Source organism: Ahaetulla prasina, chromosome 2 (assembly GCF_028640845.1).
Source record: "Ahaetulla prasina isolate Xishuangbanna chromosome 2, ASM2864084v1, whole genome shotgun sequence".
Classification (NCBI taxonomy): Eukaryota; Metazoa; Chordata; class Lepidosauria; order Squamata; family Colubridae; genus Ahaetulla; species Ahaetulla prasina.
In genome coordinates this window covers 183,789,032-183,804,988 of record NC_080540.1, presented here as the reverse complement: position 1 = coordinate 183,804,988, position 15,957 = coordinate 183,789,032, and the positions used below count along the sequence as shown (strand labels likewise).

General features: G+C 45.0%; 1 protein-coding gene across 1 annotated transcript in view; it reads left to right on the top strand.

The window, feature by feature from the left end:
* The window catches only part of RASAL3 (RAS protein activator like 3), a 78,994-nt gene extending 67,128 nt beyond the window's left edge, over positions 1-11,866 (top strand). Inside the window, exons 15-19 of the mRNA XM_058171759.1 lie at positions 5,646-5,952; positions 6,636-6,758; positions 7,819-8,018; positions 8,708-8,783; positions 9,319-11,866. Of these exons, the coding sequence (XP_058027742.1) occupies positions 5,646-5,952; positions 6,636-6,758; positions 7,819-8,018; positions 8,708-8,783; positions 9,319-9,441 (829 nt within the window). The 3' untranslated portion in view covers positions 9,442-11,866. The remainder of the gene's footprint in view (positions 1-5,645; positions 5,953-6,635; positions 6,759-7,818; positions 8,019-8,707; positions 8,784-9,318) is intronic.
* Positions 11,867-15,957: the final 4,091 nt, after the last annotated feature.

The window sequence follows — 15,957 nt, the reverse complement described above, 5'->3', positions numbered from 1 at the left end:
TAAATTCAAGTGTATCTCTGTTGGAAATAATTGATCGATATGAAAAGATGTCAGGGTTTAAGGTAAATCAGAATAAAACAAAAGTGATAATAAAAAATATGACCAGACAACAGAAAGAAAAATTAGAGGAAATAACAGGATTTGAAATTGTAAAAAAGGTTAAATATTTAGGGGTTTATATTACTCCATCAAATGTGAAATTGTACAAGAATAATTATGAGGTGTTATGGCAAAATGTTCAGAAGGAGTTGACTGTTTAGAAAAAATTGCAGTTATCGCTGCTGGGGAGAATAGCTGCTATTAAAATGAATGTTTTACCTAGATTTTTATTCCTGTTTCAGATGATACAGTGGGGTCATAGGGTTCAGATGGGCTTGTTGATCACGTACCTGGCTCCTTGCTGCATGACTACAGCCCTGCCCGAGCTGTTGGAGGTGCTTGCCGGGGTGGTGGTTGACTTATGGTCATGGGGGACTTCAACTTGCCATCGACCGGCTTGTCATCGACGGCGGCCCGGGAGTTCATGGCCTCCATGACGGCCTTGGACCTGACACAAATAGTTGATGGCCCTACTCACATTGGGGGAGGCACACTGGATCTGATTTTTATCTCTGGACAGTGGTTAAATGATCTGGATCTAGGAGATTTAGTGACCGAGCCTTTGTCATGGTCAGATCATTCTCTCCTTCGGCTAGACATTCGGACCGCCGCTCAACACCACAGGGAGAAGGGACCAATACGTTGGTTCCGTCCCAGGCGAATGATGGACCTGGAGAGGTTCCTGACGGAGCTTGGGCCATTCCCTGAGGATCTTGCCCACGGCACGGCTGAAGAACTAGTTGCAGCCTGGGAACTGGCCACGGCTGGTGCTTTAGACCGGGTCGTGCCTTTGCGGCCTCTAACTTGGCATAGATCTCAACCAGCTCCTTGGTTCTCCGAGAAGCTGAGGGAGATGAAATGCCGGAGAAGATGCCTAGCGAGTGCCTGGAGATCCAGCTGTTCCGAGGCTGACTGGACACTAGTCAGGTCTTTTTTTTTTTTTTTTTTATTCAAAAAGTTTTACAAAATTTTTTCCCCCCCTTTCCCCCCCTCCTCCAGGTCTTATAGTAGGACCTACCTAGTGGCATTGAGGGAAGCGAAGCATTTTTACATTTCCTCCCTCATTGCATCGGCAGATAACCGCCTGGCCACCCTGTTTCGGGTGACCCGCTCTCTCCTTCAACAGGAGGTGCGGGAGGACCCCTTACAGGGCCATGCCAAGGAGTTTAGTGGTTATCTATACGATAAAATCGTTCAGCTTCGGGATGGGTTGGATCAAAATTGGGTAGATCCAGGTGAGAGGTCGGAGACTTGTCTTCTTGAGACTGTTTGGGATGGATTTGACCCTGTGACTCCCGAGGACATGGACAGGTTGTTGGGGAGGTTGAATGCCACCACATGTTTACTGGACCCGTGCCCCTCCTGGTTGGTACTGGCCACGCAGGAGGTGACACGAGGCTGGCTCCAGGGGATTATCAATGCTTCTTTGTTGGAAGGGGTTTTTCCTGCTGCCTTGAAAGAGGCGGTGGTGGGACCCCTCCTCAAGAAGCTTTCCCTGGACCCAGCTGTTTTGGGAAATTATCGTCCGGTCTCCACCCTTCACTTTGTGGTGAAGGTTGTAGAGAGTGTGGTGGCACATCAATTACCCCAATACCTGGATGAAACTGTCTATCTAGACCCGTTCCAGTCCGTCTTTCGGCCCGGATAAAGTACGGAGATGGCTTTGGTCGCGTTGGTTGATGATCTCTGGAGGGCCAGGGACAGGGGTTGTTCCTCTGCCCTGGTCCTATTAGACCTCTCAGCGGCTTTTGATACCATCGACCATGGTATCCTGCTGCACCAGCTGGGGAGTTTGGGAGTGGGAGGCACCGTTTATCGGTGGTTCTCCTCCTATCTCTCTGACCGGTCGCAGACGGTGTTGGCAGGGGGGCAGAGATCAACCGCGAGGCGCCTCACGTGTGGGGTGCCGCAGGGGTCGATTCTCTCGCCTCTCCTGTTCAACATCTATATGAAGCCGCTGGGTGAGATCATCAATGGCTTTGGTGTGAGGTACCAACTGTACGCTGATGACACGCAGCTGTACTTCTCCACCCCAGGCCACCCCAACAAAGCTATCCAAGTACTGTCCCGGTGTCTGGAAGCTGGATGGGTCTGGATGGGGAGAAACAGGCTCAAGCTCAATCCCTCCAAGACGGAGTGGCTGTGGATGTCAGCACCCCGGTACAGTCAGCTGCAGCCGCGGCTGACTGTTGGGGGCGAATCATTGGCCCCGGTGGAGAGGGTGCGCAACTTAGGCATTCTCCTGGATGGGCGATTGTCTTTTGAAGATCACCTGACGACCGTCTCCAGGAGACCTTTTTATCAGGTGCGCCTGATCCACCAGTTGACCGGGATGCCCTATGCACGGTCACTCACGCTCTTGTTACCTCTCGCTTGGACTACTGCAATGCTCTCTACATGGGACTCCCCTTGAAGAGCACCTGGAGGCTCCAGTTGGTTCAGAAGGCAGCTGCGCGGGTGATAGAGGGAGCCGCACGTGGCTCCCATGTAACACCACTCCTGCGCAGACTGCACTGGCTACCTGTGGTCTTTCGGGTGCACTTCAAGGTTTTGGTTACTACCTTTAAAGCGCTCCATGGCTTAGGGCCAGGGTACTTACGGGACCGCCTACTGCTACCGAATGCCTCCCACCGACCCGTACGCTTGCACAGAGAGGGACTTCTCAGGGTACCGTCCGCCAAGCAATGTCGGCTGGTGGCCCCCAGGGGAAGGGCCTTCTCTGTGGGGGCTCCCACCCTCTGGGGGGCTCCCACCTTCTGGAATGAACCCTGGACTTTGTCAATTGCCGGACCTTCGGACCTTCCACCACGAGCTGAAGACTTATCTGTTTATTCGTGCAGGACTGGCATAGGAATTTTAAATAGCTTTTAATATTTGATATAAATTTTATGGGGTTTTTTATGGTTTTAAATGTTTCAATCTGGCCTTATGTCTAATAAGTTTTTTAACTATTGTTTTATTTGTATATTATTGCTGTTTTATCTTGGCTGTGAACCGCCCTGAATCCTTCGGGAGAAGGGCGGTATAAAAATCCAATAATAATAATAATAATAATAATAATAATAATAATAATAATAATAATAATAATAATAATAATAATAATAATACCACCAATAATTAAGAAAGATAAAAATTTGGAGGAATGGCAGACTGGAATTAATAAATTTATATGGGAAGGTAAAAAAGCGAGGGTTAAAATGAAAATAATTCAAGACTCACAGGAAAGGGGAGATTTTAAAAATGCCCAATTTTAAATTATATTATGAAGCAGCTGCTCTTTCTGCAATAAGTGATTGGTTTAATCTAACAGAGGAAAGAATTCTGAATATAGAAGGTTATGATTTACTATATGGATGGCATGCATATTTAATTTATGACAAAAAAGTGGATAAGGCTTTTAAAAATCATGTGCTAAGAACTGCTCTCTTGCGTATCTGGAAAAATACTCCTACAAACTAAATTATAAGGTTCCTATGTGGGCAAGTCCCAGACATACAATAGAGAATATAAATATAGAACATGATCAGTATACAATGATTACATTGTATACTGTAAGAGGTAGTTTGCAATTAAAATCTCTGCACGTATTAAAAGAAGAAGGGGAAAATTATACTTGGTTTCAATATGGGCAAATAGGTGCTAGATGGAAGGAAAATCAGAAAATTGGTATAGTGCAGAATGAGGAAAATTTGGTAAAGCAAATTAGAAACCAGTCTCAGGAGCATATAAAGAGATTGTATAATGTGTTACTTGAAATAGATTCTGAAAGGGATTTGGTAAAGGACTGTATGATAAAGTGGGCACAAAATTTTCAGGAGCCAATATTATTGGAAAGTTGGGAAAAAATCTGGGTTAGAAATGTTAAATTTACGCAGGCACAGAATTTAAGGGAAAATTTTTATAAAATGTTTTATAGATGGCATTTAGATCCTAAGAAACTATCGTGTATGTATCCAGATATGCAAGCAAAATGTTGGAGATGTAATTGTGATGATGCTACATATTTTCATATTTGGTGGACTTGCGGGAATATTAAGGCTTTTTGGATAAGAATTTGGTGAATTCTACAAAATGTTTTGAAAAAAAGATAAAGTTCCTGCCGCAATTTTTTTTATCATGGACTGTACAGTAATTGAGACTAAATTGATTTTAAATTTAATAACAGCGGCAAGATTACTGATAGGACAGTATTGGAAGAAAAAAGAATTACCTACAATAGAAGAATGGATATTGAAAGTTGCTAATTTGGCTGAGATGGCAAAAATCTCAGCCTTTTTGAAAGACAATACACAAGAAAGATACTTAAATGAATGGAAAAAATGGATTGACTATATCCAAAACAGATATCAGACTAAGAGATATCAGACTGCCTTTGAATGATTAGGATGTATTATTTCTGATTGCTATGGGGGAAGTTAGGATTTGATGAGAATTGCAGGAGTATAACTGAGTTAGGAGAGAAAATTTTTAGCATATGTTTGTTTTAAACTATACCTTGTGTTTGTTCTGGGAAGTCGGGGGGGGGAGAGGGTTTTGAAGGGGAGGGGAGGGGAGGGGGGGAAAAGCTTTTTTTGTAAAAACTTTTTCAATTAAAAAAAATAGTTTGACAGTGTTGAGGGAATTATTTGTTTAGCAGAATGATGGCGTTTGGGGAAAAACTGTTCTTGTGTCTAGTTGTTCTGGTGTGCAGTGCTCTATAACGTCATTTTGAGGGTAGGAGTTGAAACAGTTTATGTCCAGGATGTGAGGAATATGTAAATATTTTCACAGCCCTCTTTTTGATTTGTGCAATATACAGGTCCTCAATGGAAGGCAGGTTGGTAGCAATTGTTTTTTCTGCAGTTCTAATTATCCTCTGAAGTTTGTATCTGTCTTGTTGGATTGCAGAATCAAACCAGACAGTCATAGAGGTGCAGATGACAGACTCAATAATTCATCTATAGAACTGGATCAGCAGCTCTTTGGACAGTTTGAGCTTTCTGAGTTGGCGCAAAAAGAACATTCTTTGTTGTCCTTTTTTGATGACTTTTTTTGATGTTAGCTGTCCATTTTAGATCTTGTGATATAGTAGAACCTAGAAATTTGAAGGTCTCTACTGTTGATACTGTGTTGTCTAGTATTGTGAGAGGTGGAAGTATGGAAGGGTTTCTCCTAAAGTCTACCACCATTTCTACGGTTTTGAGTGTGTTCAGTTCCAGATTGTTCCGGTCGCAACACGAGGCTAGTTGTTCAACCTCCCATCTGTATGCGGATTCATCATTGTCTCAAATGAGACCAATCACTGTTGTGTCATCTGGGAACTTCAGTTTAACAAATGGATCGTTAGAGATGCAGTCATTGGTATACAGAGAGAAGAGAAGTGGGGAGAGCACACAGCCTTGGGGGGGGGGCTGTGCTAATGTGAGAAAGTTATGCATCAAAACATAAGGTTGTGTAGATGTGGGCCAAGTTTTGGTCTGAAGACTTAATCTGGAATTGAGACTGTCAGCATTGCTCTGAATTACTATGTCTTTTGTACAGCTGACTCCTCATTCTTTGTGTTTCAGACACACTGAGAAACAGAAAGTAGAATTTGTCCCCCCACGGGATCTGGACAAGTATAGTCCTCTGATCAAGAGCCAGTCCATGACCAGCATCCAAAAGAACAAAGGCAAGGAAGAAGCCCTGACTCCTTTATATCAAACCAAAACCAGGAGCAAAGTGCAACGTACTCAGAGTGTCCCAACCCAGACTAAGGCATCTCGGCGTCTCCACAAGCAAAGTAGCATAGAGCGAGTGGTTGACAGTCAGGACAGCAACCCTCAGCCTTATGACTTCTCTCTATGTAATGGTGGCAGCAGCAAGGCATCCCAGGTAAGCAGACTTTTAGAGCGGTTTGCTCAACTACTACTGTACTTTTTGGAGTATAAGACGCTCTCTCCCACCCCCCCGCCATAAAAGAGGGTGTGTCTTATACACCGAATGCAGCCATTTTTGGCCTCCCAAAGCCCTGCCCCATATCTCCCGTTTTTGCCCAAAACAGGCCCATTTTTCACAAAAACGGGATGCACAGAGGGTTTGGGGAACCTGCATAATGCACCTGCAGGCCAGGGAGGGCAAAAACCAGACGTGCGGAGGCCAAAAACTTTTTTTCTTGTTTTCCTCTTCAAAATCTTGGTGCGTCTTATACTCTGGTGCATCTTATAGTCCAAAAAATACAGTATATTAAAATGTGGTCTTGATGGCCCACAATTCCCTTTAGTCCAGTTTCAATTTTGTGGAAAGCTGTTGTTATAACAGAAAGGAAAAGCTTTTCCACACAAGGAGACCAGTCCCTCCCTCCCTCCTTCCCTCCTTCTCTCTCTCTCCAATTCTACAGAGAAGACATGTTCAAGTTCACTGGGTGGTTTTCTATCTTCCTCCTCGTTTTCCAGCACCGAGGCTCCATTTAAAGGGCATTTTGTATTGCAAGTGGATTAAAGTATTTCCATGTCTCTGTAATTGTTCTCTTATTCTTGTTCTCTTCAAACTCACCAAATAATGTTCTTCTGCTTTAGGGATGCTCAAAGCTCCACCCGTCTGTATCATTGCCCCAGAAACCATCGGTCCCTTGGTTACGACATTCAGAGGATACATCAGCAATGCAAAATTGCCTATATCCCATGCAACCCCTGGAACAGGTATAGGGGGATTGTCCTCAGAGGACCACCCACATGCTTAGTTTTCTGTTAATCTATTCCTAATTAAAAATCCACCCAAAAAAATGATGGGAAAATGTGTGTGCCATTGAATGTTGCATATATGCAGCTAGCAAAAGTAACCTTTTAATAAATGATTATATCATTCCAGAAATATAATGAATGACATTTATTTATTTATCAATCTATCTATTTATCTATCTATTCAATTGCTATAGCCACCCATCTCACCTATATGTACTCTGGGTGATTTATCTTCATTGGGGATGCTTGCTCAATGAGCCTTAGATTTGATAGGTCAATAGCCGTATGTTACAAAAGAAGTTGGAGAAATGGAAATCTGCTGCATGTTAATTTTCCTGAAAGAGAACTATCAGAAACCGAACTATGCTTTCCTAGGAGAGTAACTGAGACCCCTGTGTAATGGACAGTTGACATGTTGCACTGGCCAATACCGAAAACAACCTCAGACATACTTCTGCTGCTTTGGGGATCACACTTTTAGCTGTTTACATTTCCCAGTCCTTCCCCTGTAGTTTTGTAATGGAGGAAGAAGTGAAACACATAGTTTTCTGTTGTTAGGAATCATAGCAATAACGAACTTATGTTCAAAGTATAGCTAGAGAGAGCCATTCTAATTTACTAGGGAAACTTCACACAAAAACAATGTCTGGAATGAAACCTTGCAAATCTTTCCCATAATTGGGGAAAGATTAGACTAGGAAAGAAAATCCTCAAAGCTGCAATTTTATACTGGGTCAGCGCAGTCTAAATATGTAGCTCCAGCTAAGTGTATTACTAAAATTATCTTGTCAACTGAATCCAGTACTTCTTAGTACTAAATCTTAGTACTTAGATTAAATCTTGAATCAAGATTTCTTAGGACATAATTGGAGTCTTCCCCGATTATGATGAGAAGAGACTAAAACATCCCCTTATCCCCTTTTCTCTATTCCTGCATAGCTCTCCCTCATTCTCTTAATCTTAAACCCTTGCATAGCGCTCTAAGCTTCATTACTGTCCTCTCTGCTCCCCTCCCTAGTATGCAAGACAGATGGAAGTGCTGCAAATGAAGCTGAGTTCAGCCAGAGACAAGCAGCAACTCCTGGAGGAGCAGGTGAAATCACTGTCTGTCCAGAATCAAGCACTGCTGCAGGAGCAGGCCAGATTTCAAGAACAAGAAGAGATCCTTGGCAAGAGGGTAGAGGAGACGGAACTTTGCCTGGTACAGCTCAGCAGCAGGTAGGAGAAGCCAGCAACAGGAGGCAGAGGCACAATGATGGGGGGCGGGGGAGGGACCCTGATAGGAATTTTCATTCCATTCAATGTCTAAGTTCCAGTTTATTAGGCAATGCAAATCCCATGGCAGGGGATAAGGAAGAGAACAATCCAAGTTTCCTGTTCTGGGAATCCAGCATGGCATCATTGGGGCCCAATCCATTTACACCAAGGAGCCTAGCAGGAAGTAAAAAAGCTGTTGGGGGTGGTAGTGAAGTAAGCATCCATGGCCTGATCTTTCCTTCCATTTCCCATGGCAAGACCAGGAGGCCTGAGCTACAATCCATTGCTGAAGTCTTATGCTGGGCTGAAAAGCAAACAAACATGGCAGTGCAATTCTTGTTTGATGAAGTATCTCATTGGATATGCCACTGAGAATAATTCTCATATAGACTGAACATCTGGAAGGTTTCAGATTGTGGAAAAGGTATCATTTACACAGAAAGTGAAAAGGCTAATGTGAACTTCTCTGTTATTCTAACTTTGATTTGCTATCAGTTTGCTTTTTTATTCTGTCTTTTATCATCCCTCAAACTGTTGCCAGGGAAATCTTGAGGGTCAGTGGCTAACTAGCAGGGAATGTGGAGAAGGGCTGGAACCACAATCCATCTGAGGTGAGATCTGAAGGAGATTTGACTGCTGTGTTTCTCCAGGGTGTCCTGCATAGAGGCCAGCTGGAAGAAGGATCATGAAAAGCTGCAAGTGAGTGAGGAGAAGACCAAACAGCTGGTAAGAGCCCTCCAGAGGCAATGTGTAGCGAATGGGATCCAACCTATGCAAAGACTGTTGAAAGTGTTGTATAAATAACAGAAAGACGTTCTGAATTATGAACAATAGGCTGAAGAACCAGCACAGAGCTAGTTAACTTCCCCCCTGGGTGGCAGTGTTGTGGAAGCGGAGATGTCAAAAAAAAGAGAATATGGCAGTTAGGGCAAACAATGCAAACCCCACTCCTTTTGTATGTGCATTGAATCTGAATGCAGATACAAAAAGAGTGGGGTTTGCACTGTGGCATCCACCATGTGGCTTCATTTGACCCTCCGCTGGCAGATGCCATTATGCCTTCCAGGGAGAATTTCAATAGGACAAACTCAAGCTTCTGTGCCTGAGTCTGAACTTGAATTCTTCATATCATGCACTACTAAGCCTCTTGTGCTCATGGAGTTGGCAACCCTATTTCCTAGAGGGTTTGCTTTAGATTTGCTTTAGATTAAGAAGTGGTGTGGTGTGGCATGACTGACTCTCTCCAGCATGTGTCTTGTAGGATCTGCAGTTCTCCAGAATGGAAAGGGACCATGACCAGCTTTTCCGTGCTGTTAGCCAGATGCTGGGGTATCGAGATAACCAACCACATTACAGCAACAACTCTCAGGGCTTGTGTGGATAATGAGACTGAGAATGGGAAAGCCATATTCCCACAGCTCTAGAATCCAGAGAAGACAAGAGGATGGGAAAATGTGCCTTCCACTAACAAGGACAGCAACATATTAAGAGTTCTCAACAGTATTCAGCCATTGCTTCAGCTTCCAATCCATCCCTTCCTGAAAGTTTATTCACACACATTCCATCCTCCGGCTTAAAGATACCCCATTTACCATTTTCTGGGTACATATCCTCACTGCAGAGCTGCCTTGGCTTGAAAATGTTTTCTTTGAGAAAATGGAAGAATATCTCAGTTTCACATCATTTCCAACCTCTGGGGGTGTAGAGTCTCCAGAGCTTGGAAATATGTTGCTTACTACGGCTCAGGGTGGGTTCTATTTACCTTTACTACCAGTTTGCACTGGGAGTGCACGCGCACGCACACTCGCTTTGTTCACGGGCATGCACTTCTGCGCATGTGCAGAAGCTTCTGCGTATCCACAGATCACCCTTGATGACATTGGGGCGGGAGGGGTGGAGCCTCCCACCGGTTTTACTACCAGTTCTGTAGAACTGGACAGAACCGGGAGCAATCCACCACTGCTATGGCTGCCAGAAAGGCCAGACACCTTTACTGTGCACTTCTTTTCTGTGCTTGTGGCTTCGTCAGGGAAATAGTTTTCTCTTACCCCTAATAGACAAATGAGGGCATTCAGTGAGTTGATAATTCTGTTGCTATGCAGAAGGTTTTCTTTAATGTAGCTTTGCTCTTTCCTTTCTTCCCCACTTCCTTCTCCACCAGCATGCTCTTTTGTGACAGTGAATACTACAATCCCAAAGCCCCAAGTGTGAGTGATTTACAGTTGAGAGTGAGGTGGGGGAGCAGGACTTTCCCTTCTGTACAGTCAGATGATTTCAGGCACTGAGGGGGATTTAACAGATCAACAGAGTTTCAAGGGACCTTTTAAGTCATCTAGTTCAACCCCCTGCCCAAGCATGAGACCCTACACCATTTCTGACAAATGGCAGTCCATTCTCTTCTTGAAAGACTCAAGTGATGAAGCTCCCACAACTTCCGAAGGCAAGCTGTTCCATTGGTTGATTGCTCTCACTGTCAGAAAATTTTTCCTTATTTCCAGGTTTGTTTGTTTGTTTTTATTTGCATTTATATCCCACCCTTCTCCGAAGACTCAGGGCGGCTTACACTATGTTAAGCAATAGTCTCCATCCATTTGTATATTATATACAAAGTCAACTTATTGCCCCCAACAATCTGGGTCCTCATTTTACCTACCTTATAAAGGATGGAAGGCTGAGTAAAACCTTGGGCCTGGTGGGACTTGAACCTGCAGTAATTGCAAGCAGCTGTGTTAATAACAGACTGTCTTAGCAGTCTGAGCCACCAGAGGTTGAATCTCTCCTTGTTCAGTTTCCATCCATTATTCCTTGTCTGGCCTTCAGGTGCTTTGGAAAACAGCTTGACCCCCTGTTCTCTGTGGAAGCCCCTCAAATATTGGAAGACTGCTATCATGTCTCCCCTGGTCCTTCTCTTCACTATCCATACTAGCAACCGTTCATTGTATATTTTAGCCTCCAGTCCCCTAATCATCTTGGTTGCTCTTCTCTGCACACTTTCTAGAGTCTCAACATCTTTTTATAGTGTGGTGACCAAAATTGGATGCAGTATTCTAGGTATGCTCTTTAGGTAAGGCTTTATAGAATGGTATACATATAGACCTGTGATGGCGAACCTATGGCACATGTGCCATAAGTGGCACAAAGAGCTACGTCGCCTGGCACATGTGGCATTGCCCATTCCTCTTCCAGGTTTCTGGTGCACACATGCGCACTGGCCAGCTAATCTTCTGGTTACTGGTGCGCATGTGTGTGCGATGATCAGCTAGCCTTCACACATGCAGCAGTGTCAGAAACCAGAAGATCAGCCAGGCAGCTGATCATCGCGCATGCATGCGCACCAGTAACCAGAAGACTAGCTGGCCGGTGCACATGCATGCACCGGAAACCAAAACTTCATTTCCTGGCACGTGCATTCCCACTGGGTGTGCACATCAGCTATGCCGTCGACAGCCACATGTAGCCCCGGAACATCCACCGCCTTGCCAACCAGGAGTACTGCCACCAGTCACTCCCCTGCGTCCGCCTGCCTGCCTGCCTGCCTTGCCACCATTGTCAGGAAAGGCCCTGAAGCTGTGCTGCCTGGGATCCATGTTGAAGGCCGTTTGCGCCGGCAAAGCACACGCATGTGCAGGTACCCATAATGCAATGCACGCCCCCTGCACATGTGCTCATGACCCCCCCATGACCCCTGCACATGCGCATGCACCCCACCCTCATGTATGCCCCCCCAAAAAAGCACCAAGTGGCGAATTCTTCCAAGCGCACAAGCCGGGAGTGGCCAATATGTGGAGGTTTCCTTTCCCCGCATCTAAAGGCAAAAAAAAGCAGGGTGAGTTTTTCAAACACCTCCTGAGAGCTGTGACCTCCCCTCCCCCTTTTTTCCCCTTCCCCCCCAAACAATCTGGAGGGAGAGCACAAAGAACACCCCATGCCTTGAAACTCGAACAATGGAGGAGAGGGAAGAGCAGCTCTAAGCACGGCCGCAAAGCCAAGGTTTTTGAAGGATTTCCTGTGGGATTCCTGTTGGGGGAGGAAAACACGGAGCCCAGCCAACCAACTTGGGTTCCACTTCCCTCTTTGTGTGTTCCCCGCGCATGCATTCCAGCCCCCTGTGCATGCGCACCGTCCCCCATTTTGGACCTGGAAAGCCTCCTGTACCAACCTGGAACCCAAAACACAGTGGGTAGCTAGTTCCGGCCAGTCATTCCCCTGTGTCTGCCTGCCTCCCTCCCTTGCCGCTATGCTGCCCGGGATCCACGTTGGAGGCCATTTGCGCAGGGGTGAAATGCTCCCCGTTCGGACTGGCTCGCCTGATCCAGTAGCGATGGCGGTGGGTGGTTCGGAGGACTGGTAGCAAAAATCCCTGCCCCGCCCCTTGCCTTTGCTGAGCCGCACCATCAGCAGAGTTGTTTTTTTACTTTTAAAAGAAGTTTTTCTTCAGCCGAAAACATGCCTTTAAAAGTAAAAAAAAAGCCTTTGAGGATCCCGTGGCTCAGCTGAGATCCGCAGAGCCTTTAAACTCTTTTTTTTGAAAAAAAAATGAAAAAAAATGTTTTAAAAGGCTCCTCTGGCGATCCCAGATGAGTTCCTCATCACCAGAACCTTTAAAAACATGTTTTCTACAAGCTCTTCGGCCGAAGAGCTTGTTAAAACAATTATTTTAAGAGGTTCTGGGCTGCTTTGAGGGAACTTCAGCTGAGATTGTCAGAGGAGTTTTTAAAATCTTTTTTTCCTCTGGCGATCCCAGATGAATTTCCTGATCCTCACAGGCTTTTAAAATCATTTTTTAACAGCCCCCACTTACAAGAGCCCCCACTCATGCCCACCCAATGCCCCCTCCTCACTTATCTATAATAACTGCTTCTTTCAGGCTGTTCTACTTTACATGCTTTACTTCAGCTACTGTAATCAGTTGCATCAGCTAGCAACTGTCTCTGCCTGCTTTGCTGGCTGAGGAACTCTGGGAGTTTAAGTCCACAAACCTTAAAGTTACTAAGGTTGGAGACCCCTGATCTAAAAATATAAGTAAAATAAAATAATAAAATAAAATATTTGTGCAGCTTTCTGAGATTTGGTGTGTTTCTGTAGTGTTTCACTCTAACTACACAAACACACAGAATCTCACAAAGCTGTATGTGGCATTTTGTGTGTGTGTAAAGTGTGAAATTTGGTTTTTGGTACCTCTTATTGTTTTGTATACTTTGTTTATTATTTTTATTATTTATTGTTATTGCCCATGCCCACCCAGTCATCTGACCACCAACCCACACCCACCAATTAAGACATGCCCACAGAACCGGTAGGGAAAATTTTTAGATTTCACCCCTGCATTTGCGCCAACAAAGCAGTGCTGCCTCCTCCTCCTGCCAGCCTCACTGTCAAACCTCGGGGTTTGCCTTACCGGGGGCAGTGGCAGGGGGGAGAAAGGTCCTGGGGGTGAGGGAACATCTGTGGTGCCAGCAGCTGCAGCCACACTCTGGAGAAGCCCCATTGGAGCGCCGATTAGCTGTGTGCATGAGAGCAGCCAGTGCAAGAGAAGCAGGATGCCCAACACTCAGCTGTGCAGCCCTGCAAAGCCAGTTGGACGATTTCCAGCATGGCTTGCGCCAGTGGGGCACATGGCTTGCCTACATAACTTTGCTGGCGCTGCTGCCTCTGCAAAGATCACAGCTCTCAGGAGGTGTTTGAAAAACTCACCCCGCTTTTTTCGCCTTTAGACGCGGGGAAGGGAAATCTCCACACATTGGCCACTCCCAGCTTGTGCGCTTGGAAGAGTTCGCCACTTGGGGCTTTTTGGGGGGCGGGGTACATGCGCGGGGGCGCATGTACGGGGGTCATGGGGGTCGTGCATGCATGTGCAGGGGGCACACACTGCATTATGGGTGCCAGCATGGACGGGTGCTGTTGCACACACATGCACACACTTTTGGCACATGACAACAAAAAGGTTAGTCATCAATGATATAGACTTATGTTCCTTTCCATGCTACTTCCCTCTCAGCTGCTTGGAATTAAAGAAAGTGGTGCAACCCTGCTACACCACTTCTCCTGCTCTGCAAGGTGTTGCAAGAGAAAGCAAGTGTGTGCTGTAAAAGATGCACTTTCCATTGTTGTGCTCTGTACTAAGCAGGGGTGATGAAAGAGACACACTACAAGGGTAAGAACAGAAAACCTGTAGCAGCCTGTGCAATTTTTCCTGAACTGACTTCAACAATAATTGGATGAAGAGATACCTTCCCTGGGTCTTGTCAAGTTCACCATCTTTTACCAAGCCCCATTCCTCACATTCTTTTCTCTTGCATGGATAGTTGGACAAAGTATATTACCAGCTTGCAGTCTAGAGCTTTCTTCTGCTGCTAATGGGTTCCCCCTCTCCAAATAGTCCAATAAACCATCTGAAAAGCAACACTACCAGCCTCCATCCTGAGGTTTGGTGAAAGGCAGACTCTGGTGCAGTGGCTCTTCTATCAACATATGTTCCTCCTGTGGGGAGGAAGCACATCAAGTGTGGCATCAAGATGAGCCCTGAGGTTGCATCCTTGTTTCTGTTGCCTAAGGGCAAATATAGTCCACAGTACAAAGGTCAGTCTTGCAAATTTTGGGCAATAATTGATTCTATGCCCAGAAAAAACTCAAGCAAACATGATAGAGAGTGTCCTGTGGCTATTTTTTTCTTGCTTTACCTATAAAAGGTACAAAGAGTTGTCTTCTTCCACCAGAAAATTCTGATACTTTCTTTATCCTGCCTTTGAAGCCCAACTGAGCCAGGTGGTGTGAGGGGTGGAGCTTAATGAAATGGCATTAGCCCAATACCTGCTGTTATGGTCTGCCACCATCCTGCTGCACCATGCTCTGCAGAAGGCTCTTCATCCCTGTCCCAAGCAGGCTGCTGACTTGGCTGATGCACAAGGCCAGCTGGCCCCAGAGCAAGTATAACCATTTCTGAAAGCAAAAATGCACAGTGTTGTCTTCCATCTGCTCACTTCCCTCTAGGAAGGCCACCTCCACCTGTTCTTTTTCTGCTATGTGTCGCAAAGTAGTCTTTTCTCACTTGTGCTAGTTCAAGAGATGCTACCTGCCGTGCTTCATTTCATTCTTCTCAAAGCCTCCTGCCCATTTAACTCCCAGGCACAGACCAAGAACACCTCATCCCCTGGTCGCTATCCTCCACGACAGTGCTTTCATAAGTGTGCCATTGGTATGGAGAAAAATTGGGTTCTTTTTTTCTTTTTTACAATATATTGATGAAACAATAAAATGCTTGCTTTTTTTGTTTATTTGTTTTTAATCAGATGAAATTGACTATCACTCTGCCCTTTCCCCTCCAGCCCCCAACAGCTTTTTCTTTACCTTAAAATTTTTCCCACATTTGATTTCTCCAATCGGGCTGTGGGAAATGTGTCCTCATTCTAATATCAAATGGCCATGACCAAAATGGAGGAAGGTATCGGGAATTCCCAGAAAGGGATTTCCTAAGCCACCTTTGGTTCCAGTTGGGCTACACATGGGAAACAAACAGCTCAAGGATGCAGTGCAGAAAAGCCCTGAGTTTGTCTACTGTACAAATGGCATAGGCATAGAACATTATGAAAAAATTGACTTGGTTCTTATAGCTTCAGAGAGATGGGACAGAAAGTTTACAACAAAATATGAACTGAAATAGGATTCAAATTGTTATTGAGCCATAATCCTTTTTGTTACATTTTATTTTATTTATTTATTTATTAGTTAGTTTTATCCCACCTTTATTATTTTTAGAAATAACTCAAGGCAGTAAACATACCTAATACACCCTTTTTATTTTCTTTCTATTTTCCCCACAATAACCACTGTGTGAGGTGAAGGAGTCGGGTTGGGAAAGTGACTGGCCAAAAGGTATCCAGATAGTTCTCAATGGCTAAAG